This window comes from Mustela lutreola, chromosome 14 (assembly GCF_030435805.1).
Source record: "Mustela lutreola isolate mMusLut2 chromosome 14, mMusLut2.pri, whole genome shotgun sequence".
NCBI lineage: Eukaryota > Metazoa > Chordata > Mammalia > Carnivora > Mustelidae > Mustela > Mustela lutreola.
In genome coordinates, this window is record NC_081303.1 from 38,044,799 (window position 1) to 38,072,701 (window position 27,903).

A 27,903-nucleotide genomic window follows, 5' to 3' on the forward strand; every position below is an offset into this window, starting at 1 on the left:
TAAATAAAATCTTAAAAAAAAATGTTTTACCTGCCTTAGGGTGAATCCATGGCCAAAAAACTTGAGGACAAAAGTTACCTTTTCTAAGCGCTGCCCTTCTGTGCTATTAAGTTCTACATGCCATTGACTGCTTCTAGATGTATGGAATGTTCATCTGTATAGTTATTGCTCAGCTTAGAATGAAGGCCATCTAGAGTCTCAAAGCTCCCAGCTGGTTTAGAACGTGGAACAGTGTAGCAGGAAGCACCGGAGTTGGAGGTGCGCAGGTCTGTGTTCAAATCCCACTGAGGCACTTGTGTCTAATATTAGAGATACGCTGCTCAGCCTGTGGTTAAGTTCCCTAAGTGGGGTGCACCTGCTTCACCAGGCGGCTGCGAAGACCGAAAGAACACATGGAAAACACACACAGAGCTGTGCTTCCCCGGTGGGCACTAGCAACACAGCGCCCGTTAGAAGCGGACTCTGCCATCTTTTGTGCAGGAAATACAAAGAAAACAAGTAGCACTGGTTACAACACATTTATTCACGTACCCTGTTGTGTGATCGGGAGGTGCTTCTCACTCCCAGTAATTGAATTAGGTTGTAACAGTTAAAATTCCAGAAGCCAAACTAGTAATTTATTGGTGCTCATGAGCATAAGTAAACAGACATGGTACCACATAATGGAATTTTAAACACTTCTAAACTTTTGGTATAGCTTTGAATATGGACCAGTATACTTTGGCAGTGGACCTGATAGATTTCCAATATGCTTCGAAATCCCACGGTTCTTTCAGACACAACAGGAGAAATTTGGATTTAACTTTGGAATCTTGAGGACCAGAGATTCTCAGGAAGCTGGAAAAGGCCAACATTACTTAAGCCTCTACTTACCGTGAATACAATTTAGTGCTATTAGAAAGAAAACGGTGGGCAGCAGTCAACCGATTGCTGGTTTCATTTTTTTTAGATTGCTTTAGTATTTTTTGAAAAGAATTGACCTGAGATGGTGGGCTATAGGAACTTGTTATTTCTGAGGAGTTTTAACTTTGTAACCTTCCTGGACTACTAGTTATAGAGTCTCTTGTCTCAAGAAATTGATGGCATTGTCAGATCGGACTTTATGCGTTACGTATTAGAAATAGCCGGTTCCAAGAGAGACTGCATCATATGGGCTGATTGCTTTTCAGAATGCCTCTACTCCTGACTTCAGATCGTACTTCCATGATATTTTGAGTGGGCTGGATAAGTGCTAACAAATGGGTACTCACAGCTAGGGCAGGAGGTTAAGAATGTGCTGATCACCAAGGATGAGATTTTATGTTACATTAAATTAAAATTCTCACTGTTGGGAACAGACAAGACCAGGAGTTCCTAGATCCTAGAAAATATTATGGCTAAGGAAATAGAGAACTCAGGGAAGGGATCCACCTCCAAGAAACTTTGAGTAAAACAGAATTAAGTGCCCTGTCTTAGGAAACAGTTCACTACTGATCAGGAAGTGGGACATCCCACATCGTTTCTTTGGAGATTAAAGTGCAGGCTACGAAATGGCATAGAAAACAATGCATAAAATAGTGCAATTTCAAGGTGCCGTGTTGTCTGCTTCTTACACACAGCCTCTGTTCCTATGTCCATCTTTTCTTAAAAAACAAAACAAAAAAAAATCCAGCTATAGTGACACCTTTAGCTTATTTATTTAGGCATGACTCATACTGTTTTACCCACCTTCTGGGCTACATAGAATATTGCAACATTTTAACAAGTAGAATAATAGTGCATACACCTTGAAACTACTAAATAGAGATTAAGGCAAGCCCCTGTAAAGTTCAGTACTCCAGAAAACACGTTTTACCAAAAGTAAAAAAAAAAAAAAAAAAAAAAAACCCAAAACAAAAAAAAAACCAAACCAACCCAAAAAGCTGCTTCTAAGACCAGTGGCTTTAGGCCAGATGGCACCCCAATGGTTTTTTAAAACAGTGTGATTCGTTACGGGGACTGCGTTTGCGTCTGCCCCATTATTTTCAGGCTCTGAAGAGCCAGAAAGGAGCTGAAAAAGCAGGAGGTTGAGTAACCTCAGGTCTTGAAAAAGACTTTGTATTTGGGATTAGGGGAAAACCGAGCTGAGTCTGTGCAGGAGAGAGGCAGAGGGCCCTGGGTGGGTGAGGTGGGGGCAAGTCCCCATGGAACTGACTGACGCCTGTTCCCCTGGGTCTGTGTTGTGGGCACTGTGCCATCATCGACTGACAAGCGCGAGTGACCCACTAACACAAAGTCTCCTCTGAGAAACAGGACCCGAATAACTCTTGGCATCTCACTCCAGGACAACATGACACTCACAGATGCCGCCGAAGTCACGGGTGAAGCCACGGGTGTCTGACCCCGGGCAAGATGGCTCCCATCCGGGAGGCTCATCTGCGGTGTTGCTGGGGCCTGCCGGTTTTAGCTGATGAAAATCCTTTGTGATCTGTCGAACCCTCAATGCCACTCTACTATCCAAAAGCAAGCACCTGACTTTTTCTTAAGCAAGATGTCTTTGGTAAGATCGAAGACTTTAACAGATAACTGAACCGTAGTGCTTTCTTCTCCTACTCTTACGGACATTCGTGCATTCACAGGTACAACTCATGGGCCTTACGGACAGTTACAAGTGAATCTTTTAGAAATTTGGACTTTACAAAGAGACAGAAAATACCTTCCGATAGTGTGGATGCTTCCTACGAAAGCCAAATACTCATGCTAACTAACAGAAGGCTCTACATACATTTAGGGTATGTAGGTGCAGTTTAAAAAGACACCTAGGAAACTTGAAATAATTCAAGAACAACTGCTAATCATCTGAGGTTGTACCCCTTTGATGCGTAAGGATCCTACTTTATAAACCTGTAAACATGTTACCTGGTTACTCAAGAGTCTTCCTTTTACTGGGAAGGCAGACTATTCATGGCCATGAGTATCCCAGCAGGCCTGCTTCAGAGTTAGAACAATATGGCTAAATCCTAGGATTAAATAAATGACACCTGCCGAGAAAACGAGTTCCAGACGGGGACTTTTATGGATGATCTTGGCTGACAAATGTTTTTTGGAAATTGTTTATTTTAAAATTACCTTCCCAACAAACCATGAAAACACTTGGATGTTAGATGTTTTTTTTTTTTCTTCATTGAAAACATACTACATTGTAAATGGAGTTTCCAAGTCAGACAGAAAATTGATCAAAATCTAAGGACAGTATTATGGAAGGACAATATTAAAAATGGGTAAGAAAAAGCTTCGTTTGGTGAGATTAAAGGATGCATAACCGTGTCATGGTGGACAGGCAGAAAGGGTGGTAACCTTGTGCTTTTATTCAACTAAGGTACTTACCAAACCTTAGGTTTTTTGCAGGTGTCCAACTCCCACCTGGACAGGGGTAATTTTCTATATTACACCTAAACCTATTTTAAATAACTGAAGCCCATGGCAACAGCTGTTACGAGTTGATAAAAGAACTTATCAGTCAAATAATAACTACATAATTTAGTACATAAAATAAAACGAGGACAGTAATAGATGAAGGTCTCAAAAATATACGACTGGGGAAAGTAACCACTGTATACAATTTGGAGGTTGTTAAAGTGACCGCTTAGAAGGGTGAACAGTGCAAGACATGCTTTTCCAGTTATACGCTCAGAACAGGAGTGCAAACAAAATTAAAGCTTCTGTTTAAAGTTGTAGGAAAAGGAAAGCTTGAAATTAGTATTTAAAAGCTTCCCTCAGGTCATCCCCCAGAAATGAAATGATCAAAATGCTTTTTCATAGTTGGATTTTCTTCAGTGAGTTTTCTTTCAGTGGTAAAACTGCATCCTACAAGTTGGGTCCCCTGCTCACACCCGTGGTGATCACGTGCTGATCCATGAACACACACGGTGGTGAGGAAGGGCCACGACCAGTCCCCAGAGGTCCAACAATGACAGAGCCTGGAGTTTGGGGTTCTTGCCTTGGCTACTATACCTGAACCCTACAGAGAACAGAGAAAGCGATGAGCTTTAGTGTTCCCTTGTTCCCCTAAAACTGGAGGACAAATGGACTAATTCCTCCCTGGAGGCAAGCTGCTGTAGCAGTGGAAGGTGTTAGGCGCTCAAATAAGCTAACGCTGCTCTAGAAGGTGGAGAAGTAGAGAAGTTCAAGGTCAATGCCAGTGCCAAGAGCTTTTTCCGTGAGCTGACTAGGCGATGCGGGCATGCATCCATGCAAAGGCAGGGCGTGGCCCCAGAAGAGAACTGAAAACATGTGTAGAACAACTGGATAAGTCCCTTGCCAGTAGTTTATAAAAATATATAGTCAATCCTGTAGAGGCCCCTCTTACAGTCAACACTATGGAAGTCTGTTTTAGTTACCCATTACTTCGATACCAAAAAGCATTTACTACTTTTCAGACATTCCAGACAAAGGTCACTTATAACAAAAAGTCAACTTTTTTTTTTTTTTTTTTTTAAAACAAGAGACTGTCCATTTAAAAAGTAGGTCTTTTCTTTCAAGTGAAACAGGACACTTTCTGTATTCAACTTAACTTCTAGTCTGTCCAGACTGGTTTGTTTCAGATCCTTCTGTAATGTGCATATATGCAGGAACAAATAAACTTACTTTTAAACGTTATCTGCACAGAAAAAAGTTAACTCCTCAAAACATGATAGGACAGGTCTGGTTAGTACAAATCTATTGCAAAGTAAAAAGACTCTGTGCATCAGTTCAACCAGGAGAAGCGGGAGAAGACTGTCCCAACCGTGAGAGTTCAAGTTGAAGTTGTGTTCTGTCTGAAAGCCCAGAAGCCTCTGGGGCGTCCTGATGGGCATCACTGCTTCGGTTGCTCAACCGCGTCTTCCTTTGGAGCTTGAAAGCCCCCCACCCCCAACTTTACTTTCTATTCCGAAGACGCTTCGATTTCCTAAGGGAGTCTATGGCTTCTGGTGCCTTCTTCCGTTTCCGAGGGGACTCCTCGTTCTGCCCAGCCCCTGAGGAGTTCCCCACCGCGCTCTCCATGACCTCCCGCAGTTTGCGCTCCAGCTCCGCCAAGCGTGCGTTCTGTTCGCCTATGATCTGGGTCTGCTCTAGCAGCTTCTGGTCCTGGTCCTGAAGCTGCTTCTGCTGCTCCTGCACTTTGGTGCGAAGCTCGGAAATTTCACGCCTGAGAACAGTCACGCCGGCACCGTTTGTCTTAACCTGCTGCTGGAGTTTGGTAACCTCTTGTCTTGAAGGGTTTTGCTTGGAGAAGAGCTGCATGGTTGTGAGGGCTGCAGAAGGTCCCGGAACTGCAGAGAAATGGTTTTAAATGGTCAATTAATCACTTAAAATGTCTCCCACTACTGGTAATACTTCATTAAACTTCTTTTGAAATGGAACAGCCTTATAATATCACTTCTGATCATTTCCTCTTGGCAATCTACACCCGTCTTAACAGTAAATGAGTTTGAATTCTGATGGTTGGGTTCACGTGGCAAAGTATGGATTGCCGGGAAATGGACAAGGACTACAAAGGCAACATCGCCATAAAAATCACTATCATAAATAACCTCCCTTTAAAAAAATGTTATCTCTTAAAGGTTTTTTGAAAGGACTGGATGGATCCATTCCTACCCTAAACCCGCCAAGACATATATATATAAATAATCTTCCTAGACAGATGCATTGTTCCTTCTCTTTCTGCTTACCTTTATCTAATTTCCACAAACACAGCAAGGCTTAGATCAATTCCTACCTCTTGTCAACTCTCAGTCAACAATGGTTCTAGCTTCCTTAAGATCCTGTCTCTGCTACTCATTTGGCATTTCAATGGACCCTTCTTTAAAATGTTTCTCTTACCAGTGATAATTTAATTTCGAGTCTGGATATGTCTTACCTTTTGACATAGTAAGATCCTTGAGAGCAGACACCAAGTATTACACTTCCTTTTAGTCTCCACAGGACACAGTACAGTGCTGTGCGCGTAATAGGTACTCAATAAATAACTGATTAACGCTGAGATGCCACAGGCATTATGATTCAATTACAGCCAGCCGCTCAGTCACCCCACTGAGCACTCCAGGGAGATAACTCATCTGAACAGAACGTGACGTCTTACTAAAAAAGATTTTCCTGATTTAAACTATCTGTGAGAGTTGAAGATATTTTGAATAATTTTGTCTTTCAGTAGATAAGGGATATACTTCTGCAAAAGAGCTGCTAAAGAAGTAGCGGCAGGGCTCAAAGCAGCCTTACGTGGCCTGTCTTTTCAAGCAGCGGCCACTCTAGGGGCTGAAATAATTAAGTGAATAATCCGTGAAGAATTTGGGGGGGTTTTATCTGGTATATTTCATTCTGTTTTAGCACCATGGATGTTAACTAGTCAGAAACATCAAAACGAAACAACAAAAGACACTCCACAAAATCCCCCCCCCCCAAATATACATAGCTTTTTATCCAAAATTCTAAGTTATTGTATGTCAGTAGTCACGGATATGTACAAAGATACAGCCACTAGACTGTTCTTCAAAGTGTAGTTTAAATACTGCAAAACGAGCTCAACAAACGTGCTAACAGCGATGGATCAGTTACACGAGTGACGTCATTAAAAATCACGTTGCAGACACTATTTACAGACACAGGAAAGGTCACAATATACGACTAAGTGTGAGTGCGGGGAAGCAAGTTAGGGAACTGTGTAGGAATGTTCCTTTACACTGAACATATCCACACGAGCTACCTGGAGGAGAGCCCATGAGCCTTCCGGACACGTCTGATCCTGGTAACTTCCTCTTCAGAATGGGCACGATCTTCTCATCAAAGTACTCCATCGCCATGGAGGAGATGTCCCTTAGCTCTTGAAGTACTTCATGAGCTCGCTGAGGGGCTCTGGTGGAATTGACGTATCTCAACACTCGATAAATCTCATCAATCACCTACAATAAGGAGGTCTCATTAGCACTTTCAGTTTTGTCTTTATAAGAAAATGGCTCAACAGGGAGAGAGGGGACGATGCCGTCTGTACCGCATGGCTTTGGGCTTGTCATAAGCCTTCGTGTGTTTCATATGCACATTTATTAAGATTTTCTGCATCAGGTGCTGAGGCTAAGGAATCAGGATGAATAAAGTACAGCTCTTGCTCCAAAGGAAACCAGAGGGCAACAGACACGGAAATAAGTGGTAGGAAAAGGGACATACAAGCCGCGAGAGAAACCAGAGAGTGAACTATGACGCTGAATCCTGTCTGCGGAGAGGGCTAGAGGAACTGACCCAAATCCACTTCACTCCAGCCTGAGGGTTTCCTGAAGCCCCAGGAACCCAAACAGACTTCCTGCTCTGGGACCAGGCACTCTGTCCTCGGAGATTTCGTTTCTCTTCAGACCTGCTATGGACTAGGATGAGGTCTCCTCGGATTCCCCTCTCCCACTATCAGCAAAGGGTAGTGAGAGGCCCCTTTTCACTTTCAGGGTAACTGCAATGGGAAACACAGGCGTAACATACATGGGGGAGAGAAAGCTCTGACCACCCTGGTTCCTAGTCCTCTTGCTGGAATGGCAGCTGAACCTGCCTCAGCTCTAATCCCTACAACTGATACACTGTGCTCCTGTAAACTGACTCGTACCTTATCTTTACCGTTTTTGGTCTTTGAGGTAATAGTGTGAAAGCAAGGTCTCTCTCCATTTGCTCAAGTCTTCCATTAGGAAAGGTAACATGTTACAGAGAGATTACGGTAGTCAAGAGGAATAATCCATGTTTTCAATAAAATTAAAACCATTCTCTTAATTCTGTCCCAAAGTTATGCACCAAGGACAAGATGAAGGAGATGACCTACACAGCTTCTACCATTCAGAGGGACTGGTGGCCACAGTGTCACATGTTAGGAAAACATGGTATTGACCCAATTTTCAAAATTATTTCACCCTGCAAGGGTTTTAATTACTTTCTGAAAATTACTTTAGCAGCAGGAATGTAAGGGCACGATAAGTCTGGAGGTCTACTAAAGGGATCACAGGCCTTAGGCTGGTCACTTAAAGTATTTCTAACAGTTCGTGATTTTTCTACTTCTCAGTAGATCATTCCTTCAATCTTTTTAATAATGTCTATATCCAACATGGGCCTCAAACCCAGGGATTGCACACTCCACTGACTGAGCCAGCCGGGAGCCCCTGGCCACTCAAAGTTTTTACAGCTTTCAAATATGCTGCATGCTGAACCCCTCCTGAACCTGAGATGATAATATTTTACAAAGTACGGTATGACCATATATGATGCTTCTCTAATGCTCTAAGCTCATGTTAAAACTGGCACCACTGGGGTGCCTGGGTGGCTCAGTGGGTTAAGCCTCTGTCTTAAGCTTAGGCTCAGATCATGGGCTCAGGATCCTGGGATCGAGCCCCGCGCTGGACTCTCTGCTCAGTGGGGAGCCTGCTTCCCCCTCTTTCTCTGCCTGCCTCTCTGCCTACTTGTGATCTCTGTCAAAGATAAATAAAATCTTAAAAAAAAAAACCAACAAAAACCCGGCACTGTAATAAATGACATACCATAAACACGACTGAAGCATGTGGACTATTAAGAGAATTTCTATCTTGTGTAATCTAATGTTGAGCAAAGTTCCTATTAGAAAACAGAACTTTGATGTCCTCACTTTTTCTCACATTCCATCTTTTTGTTCTACTTGAAATTTTCTTAACTTTCCCCTCTACCCCTTTTATTTAATTAAATGCTTTTTCTATATTTAAAAAATTTAAATGCACTTAAAAATTTTTGATTATTTCTATATGGCATGTGTTTAACTCTATCTCTAATGATTCTCTGTGCTCTGCTCATATTTAAGAACCCAGCACACCTGGGGTGCCTGGGTGCCTCAGTTGTTATGCATCTGCCTTTGGCTCAGGTCACGATCCCAGGGTCCCAGGATGGAGCCCCACATCAGGCTCCCTGCTCAGCCTGCTTGGAAGGTTGATTCTCCCTCTTCCACTCCCCCGCTTGTGTTCCCTCTCTTGTTGTGTATGTGTGTGTGTGTGTGTGTGTGTCTCTGTCAAATCAATCAATCATTTAAAAAAAACCCAAAACAACACACAGACAGACAGCTCACCAGAACCCCTGTGCTTAACCCAGAGGGCAGGTGGGGTTGGGGGCAGAGGAGAAGGGAGAGGTGGAGACGAGGGGAGGGGAGGGGCAGTGTGCCAAGAAAGCAGGGAGGGGAAGGGGGGCGCAGGGGGGCTGATGACAAGGGGGGCGGGGTGGGGACACTGGGAAGGGGGGCGGCTGCAAAAGTCAACGCAAGAACAGATTGATTTTTCTTCTTTCATTTTAAAGGTTCGGGGACTGTATTTATTTTCAGCACAGTAAAAAGAAGAAATGTGCCCAAATAATACTGTTCTAAGAATGTCTTCATATTAAAATCAATTTTAAAAGAGATAAAAAACACAACATTCTGGAAACATTCAATAAACTCAAAGAATATTTCTCAAAATAAGGGACCCATGTTCTTCAAAAGCAAAGGAAGCCCAGGAACTATTCCACATTAAGGAGGTTATAGAGTCCAGCGGGACTGCAGACTGGGTTCTGGACTGAGAAAAAAGTCTCTAGGACGAGTTTCACTATCAGCGGTGAAATGTGCTGTGGGCTGTCAGTGAGAGAGGCCATGGTAGCAAACCTGCATTTCCTGATTTGGTAACTGTGCTGCAGCTCAGTTTGAGAATGCCCTTATCTCAGAAACTGCATCAGAATATTTAAGAATAAAGGGTCATGGTATCTCCACTATTTTGAAATGGTTCAGAAGAAATAAAACAGAGAATAAAAGCAAACGGGACAGAAGGTAATAATGCGGGATCTGGATAAAAGACGTATGGAAGATCCTTGTACTATTCTTGCAATTTCTGTGCAAATGTGAAATTGCATCAAGACATGTAGTTACCAGAAAAAAAGAAGAGACTGCAAAATGCCATACCGCTGTTCCTCCCGCCGCCTCCTGGCCCAAACATGAAAAACCAACTAACAAAACCCAATTCTCAGATTTTTAGTTTGTTCAGGGAAATCCTGCCTTGTGACCCTGCATAATCATGCACACTGAATATCCTGACTTTTGGGAACCACTGGGTTTCAGTGAGCACAGAAGCGGTATCAGAGCCACTGGTAAGGCCTTAATTAACAGGGTCTTACCCATGTTTTTCTTTACTATTCTATTTCCCAGAACGGTCAGTTGGCCTCTGTTCACTTGTGTGCTTCAGTATGTGTGAACTGCCAACATGGACACTGAATTTTTCGTACAGTGTGACTTCTGTCAGAAGAGTTGAAAAATACCAATACAGGGCGCCTGGGTGGCTCAGTGGGTTAAGCCGCTGCCTTCGGCTCAGGTCATGATCTCAGGGTCCTGGGATCGAGTCCTGCATCGGGCTCTCTGCTCAGCAGGGAGCCTCCTTCCTTCTCTCTCTCTCTCTGCCTGCCTCTCAGTGTACTTATGATTTCTCTCTGTCAAATAAATAAAATCTTAAAAAAAAAAATACCAATACAGTGATCAGGGTCAGCAGCTGGGGCCCTACTGACCTGCAGCTGTTTCTGTTCCAATGTTTTACTGGAACACACGCACATGCCTCTGTTTCCCGCATGCTGTCCATGGCTGTTTCATGGAGCTGAGAGAGACCACGTGGCCTGCAAAGTCAGAGATGCTTACTACCTGGCCCGTTATAGAAGGAGTTTCCTGATCCTGTTCCATGATCGACAGTGGCAAACTACCAACCAGTCTGACTCTCTTTTAATGCCCTTGTGATCCATACGGTCTCCCTGTCCAGAGACCCCATTCTAAACCCCTTCCGCGAGTAAGACCTGGTTTTTCACTCAGGAGGAGGGCAGTGACCTAGCTGTTTGGAGTTGGAGAGGGGACCTGTAGGTTTAAATCATTTTTAAATACAGAGACGCAACCCACCCTCCCTTGTTAGTCCCACTCGCACCTGGAGCTTTCTAGAAGCCAGCTGTGCAGACCACACTGCCACCCAGCTCTCCCACGGCCCATCTAGGCTTTAACCTCCTCAGCTCTGCTGAATCAGCTACCACTTCTCGTGTACATTCCAGCTTCCAGAATTTTGTTGCTGCTGCTCTCCTGACTTCACTCTCATGGGTCTCGGTCTTTTTTTCCTTTTTAAAACTAGCTCCTTTACTGTAAGAACAAGCTTTGGGAGGAATCTGAGGTAAACATGCATTTAATCTGTCATCTTTAACCTACCATTTGCTTTTAAGAGTAAATTTGATTGCTCTTTCAGAGAATATTTAATTTTGAGAGGCGGAGGGAATCTTAAGAAGGCTCTGGGCTGAGAATGGAGCCTGACATGGGGCTCGATCCTGTGACCCTAAGATCACGACCAGAGCTGAAATCAAGAGTTGGTCACTTAAGCGACTGAGCCACCCAGGCACCCCAGAGAACAACTTTAAAAATGCTTTTTGCCCAAGTGTTAGTTTAAAATTCCAAAATTCTGTATGTATTGGGCATTCTAATTTAAACTATAATGTTGATATTACCCAGGTTCACTTAAGTACCTTGTAAAAGAGTAATCTGTGAATGAAATATTTACTATAGACATGAAAACGAGTTCTTTTATCAAGTATGAAAATTCCTGAATTTTTAAAAGTTTTTATTTTAAAGGTTTACCCAGGGGCACCTGGGTGGCTCAGTGGGTTAAAGCCTCTGCCTTCGGCTCAGGTCATGATCCCAGGGTCCGGGGATCGAGCCCCGCATCGGGCTCTCTGCTCAGCAGGGAGCCTGCTTCCTTTCCTCTCTCTCTGCCTCTCTGTGATTTCTGTCTGTCAAAATAAATAAAATCTTAAAAAAAAAAAAAATAAAGGTTTACCCATTTGTCAGAGAGCAAGTGAGAGAAAAAGAGCACAAGCAGGGGGAGGGGCAGGCAGAGGGAGAAGCAGGCTCCCCACTGAGCAGGGAGCCTAAAGCGGGACTCGATCCCAGCACCCCAGGACCATGACCTGAGCTGAAGGCAGATGCTTAACCTACTGAGACACCCAGATATCCCAAAAGTTCCTGAACTTTTAAGTAAAATCCAGAAGCAGGGTCTGGGGGAACACAAGAATAACCTAATATAGAAACCTTGTACCAGATCACGATTATAGGTTAACACTGAGAAAGAATTATTATTTTTTAAATATCTTATTTATCTGTCAGAGAGAGAGGGAGCAGCAGGCAGACGGAGAGGGGGAAGCAGACTCCCCGCACAGCAGGGAGCCAAATGCAAGGTTCAATCCCAGGACCCTGGGGTCATGACCTTAGCTGAAGGCAGATGCATAACCGAGGGAGCCACCAAGTGTCCCTGACAACTATTTTATAGAATGTACTCCTTTTGCATTTGAGGATTAAATGCCACGTCCTTCGGTTCTGAAGACAGAATGTGAGGACTTTTAGGCTGAGAAGTGCAAAAGGGGAGAAATAGGAAAACAACCCCAAATTACAAAGTGTGTTAGGTTGGCAGTTTCATTTTTGTCTAAGCAAGCTAAAAAGTACCAGCTACATGAAAATAAAAAGTAACATTCTGGGTGGTGCCTGGCTGGCTTGGTCCATCGGTAAAGCAGACAACTCTTGCTCTTGAGGTCATGAGTCTGAGCCCCATGTTGGGCTCAGAGATTACTTAATTAAAAAAAAAGAAAAAGAAAAAGAAAAAAAGTAATATTCTAAGGATACACAGTGTTTGTTGTTTTAGGCAAAATATAAACTAAGAAGATGGCACTTTTAAGAAATAAAGTTATTCAAGATGAATCCAACAAAAATCATTTGTTTTTTTGGGGGGTGGGGATTTTTCAGGTTTACAGGAGAAAACTTTGGATGAGTTTTTGTGAAGACACAGGTCTTATTAAGGAAGAATCAGCAGGCTGGCGCGAAGCTTCTGTCAAACCCATCTGCCAGCTGGGCCCTGGTGCTCTTACCAAGGGTACAGGGACAGACCCTCCACTGCCGTGTGGAAAAAGGCAAGGCCACGCACGTGAATGTGCTCTGAGGACAGAAGTGTTTCCCGCATCTCGCTTGAGAGCAGTGACGAGGGAGAGGGAGAGGGGACGGGTCTGGGTTAAAGGTGGGCCTGGGCATGAAACTCCTTCTTGACCGCTGTGCCGCTGAGGGCCCAGGAAGGGCTGCAGTGAGGAGCTGGCCTGAGCTGATGTCCGGGGGGGGGGCCTGCCGAGCCTTGACACCTTAACATATTCTCCATGGCGCCGTGGTTTTGTTATTTTGATCCTAAAATTAACGTGAAGAGTCAACAGAAACTTGCAAAAAACCAGCAGGACTCAACTGGATTTATTTGTTCAGACAGTCAAGACCAGCATTCCAATCACATGATCCTGATCACCCAGAAAGACCCGTCCCTTCTGTAAAGGTCAAGTACTAGGCATCTCAGCTCTGCGGCCCGTGTGGACTGAGCACACACTACGCCACTCTCGTTCGTAATAACTGGCTGAAGTGTTTCTGAGGTTATGAAAACTCTAAGATGTTTCTCAAATATTGACATTCCTAACAATGAGATAAGCAACAAAAACCACGAGGCAGCAGGGGACAACCTACACTAGTTCCATGAACTTCTCAGATCACTTGAGAGATGAGGCCTGTACATGGGATCTGGATGCAATATGGAGTAAGAATCAGAACCAATTTTTAAAGTTAAGTACTCCATAGAAGAATTTGTAGCTAACAGGAGGCAAGTGAGATATACTGAAGAATATTTCAAATAAAATAAGAAACAGGATCCCCCTCCATAAACATCACAGAAAACTGAAAATGGAGGAAATACAGAATATTGTTAAATATAGAATATTGTTAAGTATCTACGGAAATAACCAAAAGAGAACATTCCAGTTTTTCTAGGAACTGATTAGCTCCGACCATAAGGGAATCTTTTGCTAGCATCAACTAAGTACCAAAAGGACCTTTCAATCCACCTCTGCCTCTTCCACATACGATACGAAGAGACTTCATCTGAATTTATTCTCCATTCAGGAAGCAAGATACCACAAGCACTGAGGCAGTATCTTAAGTAGCATGTTGTGAACTTGGGGACGGTAAATACGCCACGACAGACTGACTTCTGGGTTCAATAAGACTACTCCTGTGCTGCTATCCAGTAACTGTCTATTCTCGCTGAATCTGGAAGTATTTAAAGTGTCTCCATGAAATGCTTCTCACACAAAACAAAAACCAGCTTGTCCCTCCTACTCCACCTCCCCCAAATCCAAATTAGAACAATCCTGAAGGCAGGGACAGTACCTGACTTATTTGCTGTCAATCTTAAACAAAGAGTAAAAGCCCACAAATGTGTTTTTCAGCAGGAACTCTGTTTTCTCTTCCTATTTATGGAAAGAGTTTGTTAACTGGAGTTGAGGACGAATTCCTAACAAGCTTTTCTAAAGAACAGCAGAGCATCTACTGTGTGTTTCACAATGAAACTTTTAAACATGAAGGTCATGTATGGTATGGACTTATTATCAGTTACTGCACAGAAACCAAACAAATCCATTCACAGAAACTCATTCCAGAAAGATGGGTACAATTCTGACATTTAAACAATCGCTTAACAATAATAGAACTTTAAGTAGTGCACTCTAGCTGTTTTGGGAAAGCAGTTCTATTTTACCTTTCCTGGGATGAAGCAACAGAGATTGGAATCCACATACTTCATGAAAGTCATGTTTAACAGTGAGAGCCTTGTTTCCACAGCAGCAAGGATGTCTGCGTGACGAGCTAACGAGTGGTTTCTTCTTTCTGACTCCCTCCTGGAGTAAGAAAAAAAAGCAAGCATGAAAGTAATATTGTGAACTAAATGGCAAGCAGAGAAAATGACTTCCTGGGACCTCTTTTTTCTTTTTTAAAAGATTTTATTTATTTGACAGACAGAGATCAAAAGTAGGCGGAGGGGTAGGCAGAGAGAGAGGAGGAAGCAGGCTCCCCACTGAGCAGAAAGCCTGATGTGGGGCTCAATCCCGGGACCCTGGGATCATGACCTAAGCGGAAAGCAGAGGCTTAACTCACTGGGTCACCCAGGCGCTCCCTTCCTGAGATTTCTAACAGTCTAATATTTACCTGTGAATTTGATACCTACAATTGGGTCATGATTTAACCGAAATCATCAATGAATCGCTATGTCCAGAAATCCCTGCCAAGGACTAGCACTCACTAATAAATTATAGGGGAGAGGGGAATCCGTTTTTTGTTTTGTTTTTTTTTGTGTGTGTGTGTTTTGCTGTATCAAGCCTAATGGCCATTAGAATAAAAAAAAAATCAGAGAAATGGAAGAATTACACAGGGGTATGTGAACAAGGGACATATGTTTTTACCCATAAAATCAGCTTACTTAAACTTCTATATAAACTTTTTTTTAAACTGTTTATTTATTTTAGAGAGAGAGAAAGAGAGACAGAGAATGGGGGTAGGGGCAGAGAGAAATTTCAGGCAGACTCCGCGCTAAGCGGGGAGCCTAATATGTGACTCGATCTCACGACCCTGAGATCACGATCTGATCCAAAACCAAGAGTTGGTGGCTTTATTGACTGAGCCACACTGAGCTAGGCACCCCTAGCTCACTTACACTTTTCAGGTGTTACTGAAAAATACTTCACATACAAAATTCACTTTGGAGGTATGTGACTTCATGATTTCTGGTATATTCAGAGTTGTGCACCCACCACCACCATTTAATTTCTCAACGTTTCATGACCACAAAATGAAAGCCCGTAACTATTACCAGTCACTCCCATTCCCTAGCCCTTGGCAACCACTGGTGTACTTTCTGCTTCTACGGATCTGCCTGTTGTGGACATGGCAGGTAACTGGAGTCGTAGGATATGTGGCATTTTGGGTCTGTCCTTGTTCACGTAGCACAGCTCTCAGGGCTTATCTATGTTGGAGCGCATATCCATTTCTCTCCACTGCCTGCTGACATTTCTGTCATACAGACATGGCATCATTCTGAGGACCTGATCATCAGGTGATGACTTCTAGGCTGTTTCCACTCTCTGGCTATTATGAATAATGTGACACAGAACACTCACGTATGTTTTTGGCGTGACTATATTTCCATCTCTTTTGTAGCAAAAGAGATGGAAATATGTACGGAAATGGAAATACATATATTCTTTTTTTTTTTTTTTTTTTTAAGATTTTATTTAGGGGCACCTGGATGGCTCAGTGGGTTAAAAGCCTCTGCTTTTGGCTCAGGTCATGATCCCAGGGTCCTGGGATCGAGCCCCACATCGGGCTCTCTGCTCGAATAAATAAAATAAATAAAATAAAATAAAATCTTAAAAAAAAAAAAAAGATTTTATTTATTTATTTCACAGACAGAGATCACAAGTAGGCAGCAAGGCGGCAAGAGAGAGAGATAGGGGGAAGCAGGCTCCCCACTGAGCAGAGAACCCGATGCGGGGCTCGATCCCACGTCCCTGGGATCATGACCTGAGCCAAAGGCAGAGGCTTTAACCCACTGAGCCACTCAGGTGCCCTAGAAATACATATATTCTATGTATATAGAATATACGCTGGGTCATTTGTTAATTCTGTGTTTAGTCTTTCGAGGAACAAAGTGTTTTCTAAGGGCAGAACCACTTTACAATCGCACAAGTAATTTATGATGGTTCTGATTTGGCCACATCCTTTCCAAGATTTTTTTGGTCTTCTTTACTCTGGCCATCCAAGTGGGTGTTGTGTGCTATCTGTGTTTTGATCTGCAGTGCTACCGGCTGGGGACTGCTGATGTTGAGCACCCTGCATATGCTTAGTTAGCCTTCAGCTTCTCTTCTTTGGAGAAATGTCTCTTCAAATCCTTTGCCCCCTTTTAAACTGGGTTCCGTGTCTTTTTTATTGTTGAGCTCTATGAGTTCCGCATACTACGTGGATCAAGGTCCCTCACTGGGTTATTTGAGCTGTTCACGATTTTCTCCCCTGGTGTGGGCTGTCCCTTCACCATCTTGATGTCATCCTCTGCGGCACAAGTTTAAATTCTGAGAAGGTCCAGTCTGCCTACTCTTTTGTTACTCGTGCTTTAGGTGTCATAGCAAAGAAACCACTGCCGAATCCAAGTCCATGGAGGTCAGTACTGTTTCCATGTGAGGGTTTACAGTGGAGCCCTGACACTCACACTTCGACTATAGTCTACTTGGAGTTAGTTTTTGTAGATGGGATGAGGAAGGGGCCCAGCTCCATTCTTTTGCAGACACCCAGCTAACCCAGCATCATTTGGGGAAAGCATTAGTCCTTCCCCCATCGAGTTGTCTTGGCATCTGGCTTGAAAATCATTACATATCTAAGGATTTCTTGTGCATCCTCCTGGTTCCACTCCACCTGTGCAACCACCTGTCTTTATGCCCACACCACACTGGTTTGATTACAGCAGCTTTGCAGTAAGTTTTGATATTGGAAAGGCGCAGGACGCGGTCACCTTTGTTGATCTTTTTTAAGACTGTTTTGATTAGGGGCGCCTGAGTGGCTCAGTGGGTTAAAGCCTCTGCCTTCGGCTCAGGTCATGATCTCAGGGTCCTGGGATTGAGGCCCACGTCGGGAGCCTGCTTCCTCCTCTCTGTCTGCTGGCCTTCTCTGCCTACTTGTGATCTCTATCTCTGTAAAATGAATAAATAAAATCTTAAAAAAAAAAAAAAGACTGTTTTGATTATTCTGAGTCATCTGTATTTCTATGGAACTGTAGGATGAGCCTGACATTTTCCACACAAACCACAGCTAGGATTTTGACAGGGCTTACACTGCATGTGCACAACCACTTGGGGAGAACCGCCACCTTCAGAACAAAAAGTCTTTCCATTCAACACCATTTAAGTCTCTTTCTATTTCTTTTACCAATGTTTTGTGGTTTTCAGCAGACCAGTCTTCTTTTGTTAGTCATTACTAAGTATCTTATTCTCCTTGACAGTACTGTAAATGGATTTTTTTTTTTTTTTAAGTAAGATTTATGCTCAACAACCCAGAGATCAGGAGTCCCATGTTCTTGGGGCTGAGCCAGCCAGGCCCCTGCCCCTATTTTCTGAGTCTAGTTGCCACACAGTGCTACAGCAGTTTTAGGGGTACAACATGGTGCTTCAGCATTTTTCTAACTTATGCCATGCTCATCCCAAGTGTAGCAGACAATGCTATTATTCTGCCATGGACTATATTCCCTGTGTTGTACTTTTTATCCCCATGACTTTTTCATTCCATCACTGGAAGTCTGTGGAGATTCCACTCCGATTCACCCACCCTGCCCATCCCTGCATCCTGCAGTTAACTTGTTTTTGGATCATTGGTTGCTAACACAATTATGCAACTCCTTTCCCGCATTGATCTTGCACCCCATATCCCTGCTGAGTTTTTATGAGCTCTAACAATTACAGGACTCCTTATGCATATGATCACATATATGGGAGATCTTGTCACCTCTAAAGAGAAAAAACGACTTCCTCCTTTCCAATATGGAAGCTTTGAATTTCATTTTCTTGCCTAACTGCCCTGGTTAGAACCTCCAGTATAATGTTCAACAGAAATGGTTAGAGTGGGCGAACCATAGTCAAAATCACTTACTGTGATTTAGGTACCCTTCCCTATAAAAACTTGGAAACCATTTAGTATGTAGACTTACCCAAATTAAAAAAAACAAACCCCAAAACAACAGGGGTGCCCCATGTCGGGTATAGCCATTACTTTAAAGACAAAAATCCAAAAAAACCCCAACCAAGAAAGGGAAAGAAAATTCCCACTTGTAAATTATTGCCAGCACTAGGCACAACGTACCTTGGAAGTTGTGCTTTAACTTGTTTCTGACATAGATTGTGGTATCTCTCCACTTTTAGAAATCCCTGATTCAACATTCTCTGGCAGACCAAGTCCATTCTTTTACAAACCTACAGGAAGAAAGAAGGAAAAGGGAGAATTTTAACAGATAAAACCCAAATATATAACAGACAATTAACTTAGACTCCTGTTAGCTGAAAGTTCTCTGTGCCAGTACTGTTCCGCAGTTTGCGGTCTGAATCTCTAAATCAGTACACATGGTAACGTGTAGTGTATAGTGAGGTGAACCCCTCCTGCTTTATAACTCTTGTGGCATTATGTTAAGAAATTAATACTATGTGTAGGCAAGGAATTTTACTTTTATTTTAGTTATTGGTTGCATGTTCTGAATGTATCCCCACTACTATGGTCAGAAAATGTAGTCCTGAAGATCAATAAAACAAGATATTCAAAAAGTTTTTAATGGTTTGAAAAAAGAAAGTTCTCTGGTAGCTCAAAATGTGTATTCAAACTGATGCCCAACCTCTCATAAAGTTTGTGAGCTATAACCAGAATGAGAATTCTTACTTATTTCTACAAGCCAGGGTTAACTATGGAGAGTTACTAAATACTGTCCTGTCTTCCATAATATCAAATATTTTAACATATGGAGCAGAACCTTGACTATTTTGAATTCTTAAGGAAAACTATGTTTTTATACAGTAAAAGCACAGGATTGGAAGTCCGAACACCTGAATTTCAACATAACTTTTATGTGTTCTTGAGCAAGTCAGCTCAATAAAGCTGGAGCCAGCCTTCTGTAAAATTGGATAGTACCTAACTCACAGAGGTAGCATTAGGATTAAATGAAACAATACACACTAAAATCACTTTGATAAACTCTAAAGTGCTCTGTAAAAATTATGTTAAATTGTTTAACTTTGTACTAACTGGAAGATGTTGTTCCAGAGATGCCGTATTTCTGAGAAATACGTATTATCTTAATAAAACCTGGTGCACAAAATCCTTTTGTTCTTCAATTCCTGAGGATTTTGCAGTGACTCGGAGGCATCAACTTGAATGTCAGTTCCCACTGTATAGGTGTGGATATTTGAAGTGCAAGACATTGAAATAAATCTAGATCAAGGCCAAGGCCTATGCTTGTCTCTCTCCTAGCACCCGGCACAAATGCTTGACAAATACTTGCTGAAACTGAAATGTTTGTTTTCTCTGAGAATACACAGACAAAAATTCTGGCAAACTGGATTGAAGCTAACAAAAGCTGTAATACTTATTAATGAAAGCTTTAATACTACAGTATTAAACACCATGTAGTTCCAAAATCAGAGCACACTAAATGAAAGGTATTAAGGAAAACACTTCTTTTCCATTTGAAAAGAAATAAAAACAACAAATTTTAAGTAATGAAACTAAGAGTAATTCCTAGTTATATTTTAGAATATGGTGGGATCTATTTCTAACTAAACCAAACCAGCTGTCAACAGTCAACACATGGTCAGTGTCTATTAAAAAATAACATTAATAGGGGCGCCTGGGTGGCAAGTTGGTTAAAGCCTCTGCCTTCAGCTCAGGTCATGATCTCAGGGTCCTGGGATCGAGCCCCACATCAGGCTCTCTGTTCAGCAGGGAGCCTGCTTCCTCCTCTCTCTCTGCCTGCCTCTCTGCCTACTTGTAATCTCTGTCTGTCAAATAAATAAATAAATATTAAAAAAAAAAAGACATTAATAAAACTAATAAATATAAACATAAATACATGTTAAAGTTTATTTGTTTTTTAGTAATTTCCACACCCATCCCGGGGCTCAAACCCATGACCCTGAGACCAAGAGTTGCACACTCCTCTGCCTGAGCCAGCCAGGTGCCCCAGTATAAATAATTTTTTTTTTTTTTTTTTTAGATTTTTATTTATTTATTTGACAGACAGAGATCACAAGTAGGCAGAGAGGCAGGCAGAGAGAGGAGAAAGCAGGCTCCCTGCAGAGTAGAAAGCCCGATGCGGGGCTCGATCCCAGGACCCTGGGATCATGACCTGAGCTGAGGGCAGAGGCTCAACCCACTGAGCCACCCAGGCGCCCCCCCTCCTTTTTTTTTTTCCCAGTATAAATAATTTTTAAAGGAAAAATAACTCTTCAGAAAAAAAATATTTAGAGTTACATTTTTGCAAATCTCTTTGATATGTAGTTTTATAGAACAGAAATAAACTGCCATATCTGCTTCCGTATCCAGTCTACTGAAGTATTACCTTAGTTCGAGAAAGCACACAAGCACATGTTTCATGAGTTATCTGTATGCTGACATCATCACATGTCACAGAGCTCCTGGAAAGCTCCACTGTCTACTTGTGAAAGGCAGAAATAACAACTTAAAACTATAATGAAAAGACTTCAGATCTTACAGACTCCCTCCCTGAAAGGGCCTTGGGGACTGCTCTGGGAGCCCAAGACTAAACTTTAAGAACCACTGTCCCACTCCTAAATATTGTCACGAGTACTGGTACTGAGACTTTAGGTTAAAAAAAAAAAAAAAAAAAAGTATATATATATATATATATATGATCTACTTTTACTTTATCTTTGTTTTTGTGCTGTTGGTCATGGCTTACTGAACATCCAGGAAAGAAAGAATACCAAATTAAATGCTGTTCTTTTCTTACAATATTGATTAATGCTTAAAATATTTTTGACCTCAGCTTTTGTGGTTCTGTTCTCATTTGTCTGTCTTTGTGACCTCCTGTTTTCCCAAAACTGACGGGAAAAAATTTTACCTTACTTGTTATTAAAATACAACAAAAATCCTAGCAATCTGGTCATTTACCCAAGACAGTAAAATAAAATTCTGGAGTCTAATATATCAAGATGATGACTATGTCAAAAACTATCATGGCATTCAGAGATCAGCACAATAGATACTTATCAACATACCAGGGAGACATTCAGTTTGGGCTCCTCTGTTACTGCTGTTCTAATTAGAAGAGATGTGGTTTTTCTTTAATTGTTTGAAGAGTTAAACTGCCATGTTTACCCTCTTCCATCATTTTCTAACCTAAGTAGTAATGAAATATTTTGTTCACTTTGTCTAGGAATCTTTTTTGATTTCTTGTGCCACCATGGTCCTACTTAACAACGCAAGACACATATGCCATAAATTTGTGAAACCTGTAATTTTCCTATGAAACCTAATCTTAGTGTCAAATCTCGGTTGATTCTAAGATCCATATCTTTCCAGATTTTAACATTTGACATTGGAATGTTCTTACAATAATTGGCAGCATTTCTTTTTCAGAGGGCTCACAGGCTACGAAATATAAAAGGGTGGACTTCTTTGATTTTGTTTAAGATGCTGCAGAGACTTTAAGACGTCAATAAAAGCTCTTCGGAGGGATGGGGAAGCACTGCCAGAATATACATACAAATTGATCAAGATGCATTCTGATTTCAAAAATCCTAAAACACGAAACTGTATCTCAGAATCCAGGAAATGTTGGAATAGGTTCGGATTTTTCATGTCCTTATTTAGTGCTTTACAGTTCTCAAATGAATTGAATACCTGATGCTTTTCTCCAATTAATGCAGAAGCTATTATCAAAGATTAGGCCACTTACCAATAACCCTCAAACTGGAAAGAACTTAAGACACCAGAACCTTTCCTTTCTTTTTACAGTGAGAACATGGAGGCCTTAAGAAATTATGTAACGTGTACAAAGTCAAACTATGCAGTGGCAAAAATGAAATTAAGAATTCAGGCTTCTAATTAGTATCTTTTTAAATTTAGTGATCTGCAGCTCTACAGAGTGAAACAATTATCCTAACAATTCTCAACTGATTGGTCTCAACTAACACTCTGCTGCTACAGAAAATGTTGGCACTAGTCTCAAGTAGGACTTCCTGAGGCAGTATGAGATTTTAAGGACATTAGGGGGTGTTCTCTAATTAGAGAGATGGTGCTAGTCTATATCTTTCTAGAATTCTTCCAAAGTTCAAAAATCAGAAGTCAATTATGAGGAAGCAATGAGACAAATCTGCACTGTAGAACATTTTATAAGCCATCTGCCCCGATTCTTTGAAAAGCCAACTGCACCAAGAATGAAAAAAGTAGGGAGAATGTTCTAGATTAAAAAGACATTCTGGGTTAAGCCTCTGCCTCCAGCTCAGGTCATGTTCCCACGGTCCTGGGATCAAGCCCCACATCGGGCTCTCTGCTCCGAGGGGAGCCTGCTTTCTCCTCTCTCTCTGCCGGCCTCTCTGCCTGCTTGTGATCCCTATCTGTCAAATAAATAAATAAAATCATTAAAAAAAAAAAAAAGAAAGAGCTGTGGTTCTCAAAGTGTGGTCTAGGGACCCCTGGGATTCCCAAGATCCTTTTGAGAGTCTGTGGGGCCAAACTAGTTTCATAATACGAAGACGTTATTTGCCACTTCTACTCTCATTCCTCCATAATATACAATGGACTTTTCCAGTGGCAACACAACACATGACAACAATTTTCTGGCAATTAATGAAGAATATACTGTCTCTTCCTGCGTCTTCTAGAATTTTCTAAGGTAAGCTCTTAGGGTCTTCAGTAACTTAAGAGTATAAAGATGTCCCGAGGTTTTAAAAAAAAAAAAAATTGGGGCGCCTGGGTGGCTCGGTTGGACAACTGCCTTCGGCTCAGGTCATGATCCTGGAGTCCCGGGATCGAGTCCCACATTGGGCTCCCAGCTCCATGGGGAGTCTGCTTCTCCCTCTGACCTTCTCCTCGCTCATGTTCTCTCTCACTGTCTCTCTCTCAAATAAATAAATAAAATCTTAAAAAAAAAAATTGAAAACTACTGGCACACAGCAAGAGATGTAAGGAAGACAGCATGCCTATTAAAAAAGGAGTTAATGGTTTCTCATTTTCTTACCAATCAACGTTCTCTAAAATTTTCTAACATGTTTGAACAAAAGATATAAAAGGAACTATAAATGGGTAACAAATTTAACTAGCTACAGTGCTCTGAAGTATCTCAGGATGAAAGTATATAGGTATTTTGTTACCTACCAGAAAATTTCATTCCACATAATGAGCAAGACTTCTGAATTTAACCTTCAGTCATATTTATGTCCTGAACTACTAATAGGATTCCATTAAATTTATAGAAGCTCAAACCATACAGGAAAAAATTTCATAGGATACCTCTAAAACAGCTTTTAAAAAGCCTTCCATATTCATATTTCAGTGAATGAGAACACTATGCTCACAAATCAAAGTCAAACGCTCAAACTTGGCTTAGATACACTCCTGAACTGGGGGTAGGACCTCACTTCTTAACCTTTGCCACGTGTTTCAAAAACTCTCACCCTATCAAGAGGGCCTAGGTGACAGTCTAACGCTGTATCAGCACAAATTTGTCTGATTTACTGAAAAAACAACTCAAAGTACAAGTTTTATCACTTCAAAAGCTGTGTTCCGTCAAATAATTTTAAATACATTGGAAGAGTTAAGTATTTAAAGCATTATTTCTGTGTAATCAAGATTTCTAGGCTCTGGATACATTTTTGGAGCATCAATGGCAGGAAAAATGAACAAACAAACCAACAATTCAATAAGGCATTTGGATAATCCCTTGGAAAGAACTGGAGAGTCAAATTTCAATTATTCATGGCAACAGGAAGCAAAGACTATCATCAACCAAACTGAAGACACAAAGAACTGAAAAATGTTATTTTAGCAATCTCAACCAAGAGCACATCTTTTAAAGAAAATACAGAGTAATGAGTACATGGCTTATGTGTCTGTCTTCTAATTTAGGTGCTAACCACAGTGACAACTGAGTCCCTAGTAAGTAAATCGGAGAGAAAAAAAACCCTGAAACATCCAAACAATACATACACTAGTTCAGCAACCACTGAGCTGCTGACATTTAGCGTTATGGAAACTAATTCTATTCTTAATTAGTATCACTCTCTTCCAAGCATATCCAGCCTAATCCCACTAAAAAAAAAAACAAACAAAACTTAAAATGAAAGGAGCTGGAGTAACGTGTACTCCAGATAGCAGCATACATACTAATGTTCCTTGATTTTTTCTGGCAAAGAGCCCTTTAGATATAAGGAAAGCACGAAGCAGGCACTGTTTCTACCCTGCCAATGTCATTAAGAGACCACAATTAAATTAATGCTGACATCTAGTGGCAAGAAAAAAATCTTTCTTTTATAATGCTACCTGAATTGTACCTTATGACCCCAAACCGATCAATCTGAAACCAAAGACATTTCCAAATAGCCACAAAAGATTATCCACTTAATCTACAAATTATCTATTAACCTTAAGCAAACAAAAGAATAAGAAAATAGTTCCTCATTACTAAACCAGAGGGGAAAGACCCTCTCTAGGACATAAAATTGACTTAAGAATCTTTGGGGGGGGGGGGGGACACAGGGGATGGTAAGGGGCTCCTTATGAAAAATCTGTTTGAAACCACAAATCTGTGCCCTAAAAGTCTAGAAGAGATGACTGCTTTAAAATTAAGAATGCAACTGAGTATTGCACTTGAAAGAGATGTCATTCATTAATAAACAGTGGGATGTCCTAAGAAGCTAGTCCCCCCCCAAAAATGTTTTTAATTTTTAAAAAGGTAAACGACTGACAAAAGAACAAAAAAACCAGTGTTCCCCAACACTTACAAAACAGAACTGTGAATATTCCAAGCTTTACAAAGCCATTGTTTGGCTGAGAGGCTCAATTCAATCAAATGTTATGCCTAATTTCCAGACACTGTGAACATACAGCATGAATCTTGAGCAAACATCACCCTTCATAAAAATCGGACTATTTAAGATTCTACACGGAATTCTAGGATGACATGTTTGGGGAATGCAGGGACAATCAATTTTGACAAACGATTTTTCAACTGAAGTATCTTCCATTCTGCAAGACTGGCGTGGTAGAACTGCTGGGCTGACTAGAAAAGAGAAACCTGGTCATCAGTTTGAATCAAAATTAATAAACTTTCTTTAAAAAGTATGATTTCCCTTCCAAAACGCAATTAGAATCGAATTTAAACTGGAGGTGTAAACCTAAAATGTGGCACACGAACGAGAAAATGCTGTACACACTACATTCAGAAATATGTCTTTGTCCTCTTAAAAACAATCCCAAGCACAGATTGAGCTCCTACACAGAGTCGGCACAGAGTCCCTTCAAAATGTCCACCTCCTTCAATTTCCTTCCCACTTAAAGGATAAATTCCCCGACAGGAAGCCAAAGATCTTAACTGAACTAAGACATTCATCAAACCTTCAGTCCACGGTGTGGAGCGAGGTAAAGTCCTCCTTTCTATCAATCACTTGAACTACTGTGATTTGAAGCTGGCGGGTGGGCGTAAGTCACTAGTTAGAAAATGAACTGCAAGAGAAACCAACCCTGTCCAGGGGCGAGGTGCTCCCCGAGGGTGGGAAGTGTCGGGGCGAGGCCGAGCCGGACGCGCTCTCGGTGGGCTCTACTTTACTGGTCACCTGGGGAGCTGGGGCCACCAAATGGCGTTCACGCCCCTCGGAGCCCCCACCGGGTTTGTGGAGGCCTCCCCGACCCTACTTCATCTTCTCCAACCGGGAAACCTGGGTCGGGGTTGGGGGGGAAGCGGGGACACAGTGCGTGATTCCTGCGGACCGACCAAACCTGGCTGGGCCCGGCCGGGGGCTGGACGCTGGTGCACAAAAGGCGGCGACCCGAGCCGCGGAGCCGGCGTTCGGGCCCGGCGGCGCTGGGACGCCCCAACTCCCGCCGCCGCCCCGCTTCCGGGCCGGGGCAGCGAGCCCCCTAGCTCCGCGGCAGGAAGGGGAGGGGGGATGACCCCGCCGCCCGGCGCCGGGACTCCGCGTCCTGGAGCCGGCTGCGGCTCCCTCCCCGGGGGACGCGCTCCCCTCTCCGCCCCTCCCCAGACCTCGGCCGGCGGAGGGGGCGGCGGGGGTCCCGCGGGGGCCTCACCAGGCGGAGCTGGCTAATTTCGTCGTAGGACATAAAGCTGAGGATGTTCTCGATGGCTACGATGGGCAGCGCCACCAGCGTGTTGTTTTGAGGCAGCTGGTCGGGAGCCAGCGCCTGGGCTGGGGGCGCCTGGGAGCCCGGCTGCGGGGCCGGGGGCGGGGGCGGGGGGGGCAGTCGCTGGGTAGAGCCGATGGCCGAAGAGGGGCCGCCGTCGCCGTGGCCGCCGCCTCCTTCCTCAGCCATCCGCTCCTCCGACGCCGCCGCCATCTTGGGGGTTTGATTTCTTCCCCCCGCTGCAAGAGGAACTAGGGCGCTTCCGGTGCGTCACTTCCGCCTCGGGCCGCGGGGCGGGGCCCCGGAGGGGTGGAGCCTGCGCGGTGGCTGGCGGCGGGATTCGCTTGAGTTGCAGTTGGTTCCCGTGGCGGTGCGGCCAGGGGGTGTTTTTCCCGGGAAGGCGACCTTTGGAGGCCCTCTGACCCGAGGCCGGCAGGGACCGGAGGGCGAGGGAGCCCGGTCGGTTAGAGTGCAGTCCGCCGGCGCGATTTTCTTGTCGCGCCTCCTGACACGGGGCGGGGAGAGTAGTGTTGCCTCGCGGGTGTGGACTCGTCGTCGTTTGTGGAGAATGAGGTAATGGTCCCTTTAAGCGAATGACGAGGAGTGAAGTACTGACTAAAGCCACCGTGTACAGGGACCTTGAAAACTTCCTGTTAAAAGAAAGAAGCCAGACCCAGAGGACAACACTGGTCTGGGGACGTCTGCAGCCGTCAAGTGCGCGGAGGGCGGAGGGGCGGTTTTCGGGCTCCGGGGCTGGAGGGAGGGAGGGGCGTCCTGCTGCGACCCCAGGGTCGTGCTGGGGGATGGAGAGTAAGGAGGGGAGCTGGGCGGCCGGGGTCCTGCTGGGGGAGGGAGGTGGGGCAAGGAGAGGAGTCCTGCTGGGGATGGAGGGGAGGGAGAGGAGTCCTGGGGGGTGGAAAGAGGGAGCGGTGTCCTGTTCTGGGGCTGGGGTCCTCCTGGGGTGGTGAAGTGGAGGGTGGGAGGAGTGGTTAGGGCGGAGGCACCCGCAGAGTGGAGGAGGGAGAGGCATCCTGCCGGGGTGAAGATGCTTCCGGGTTAGATAGCGTGGGTGCACAACCTTGTGAGTACCCTAAAGCCAGTATGTTAAAGTGGTTGTACACCTTGCGCATTGTATCTCAATGTAAACGTTGACTTAGGCAAGAGTCATTAAAAAA

General features: G+C 43.2%; 1 protein-coding gene across 1 annotated transcript; it reads right to left on the reverse strand.

Moving 5' to 3' along the window:
- Window positions 1-1,652: 1,652 nt before the first annotated feature.
- FBXO28 (F-box protein 28) lies at window positions 1,653-26,976 on the reverse strand. The gene is made up of 5 exons (XM_059145431.1): window positions 26,675-26,976; window positions 18,725-18,834; window positions 14,586-14,724; window positions 6,701-6,896; window positions 1,653-5,270 (listed from the first exon to the last, which is right to left on the reverse strand). Exons 1-5 carry the CDS (start codon window positions 26,939-26,941, stop codon window positions 4,876-4,878), a joined length of 1,107 nt encoding a protein of 368 aa, XP_059001414.1. The 5' UTR covers window positions 26,942-26,976; the 3' UTR covers window positions 1,653-4,875.
- Window positions 26,977-27,903: the final 927 nt, after the last annotated feature.

What these genes read in the sequence shown, in the direction of transcription:
- FBXO28 (XM_059145431.1), bottom strand. Translation starts at nt 26,941, where the DNA reads ATGGCGGCGGCGTCGGAGGAGCGGATGGCTGAGGAAGGAGGCGGCGGC. An exon ending in AAATTAGCCAGCTCCGCCTG is followed by an intron (nt 18,835 to 26,674) that starts GTGAGGCCCCCG and finishes TTCTTCCTGTAG; the next exon opens with GTTTGTAAAAGAATGGACTT. An exon ending in GCTCATGGGCTCTCCTCCAG is followed by an intron (nt 5,271 to 6,700) that starts GTAGCTCGTGTG and finishes ATTTCTCTGCAG; the next exon opens with TTCCGGGACCTTCTGCAGCC.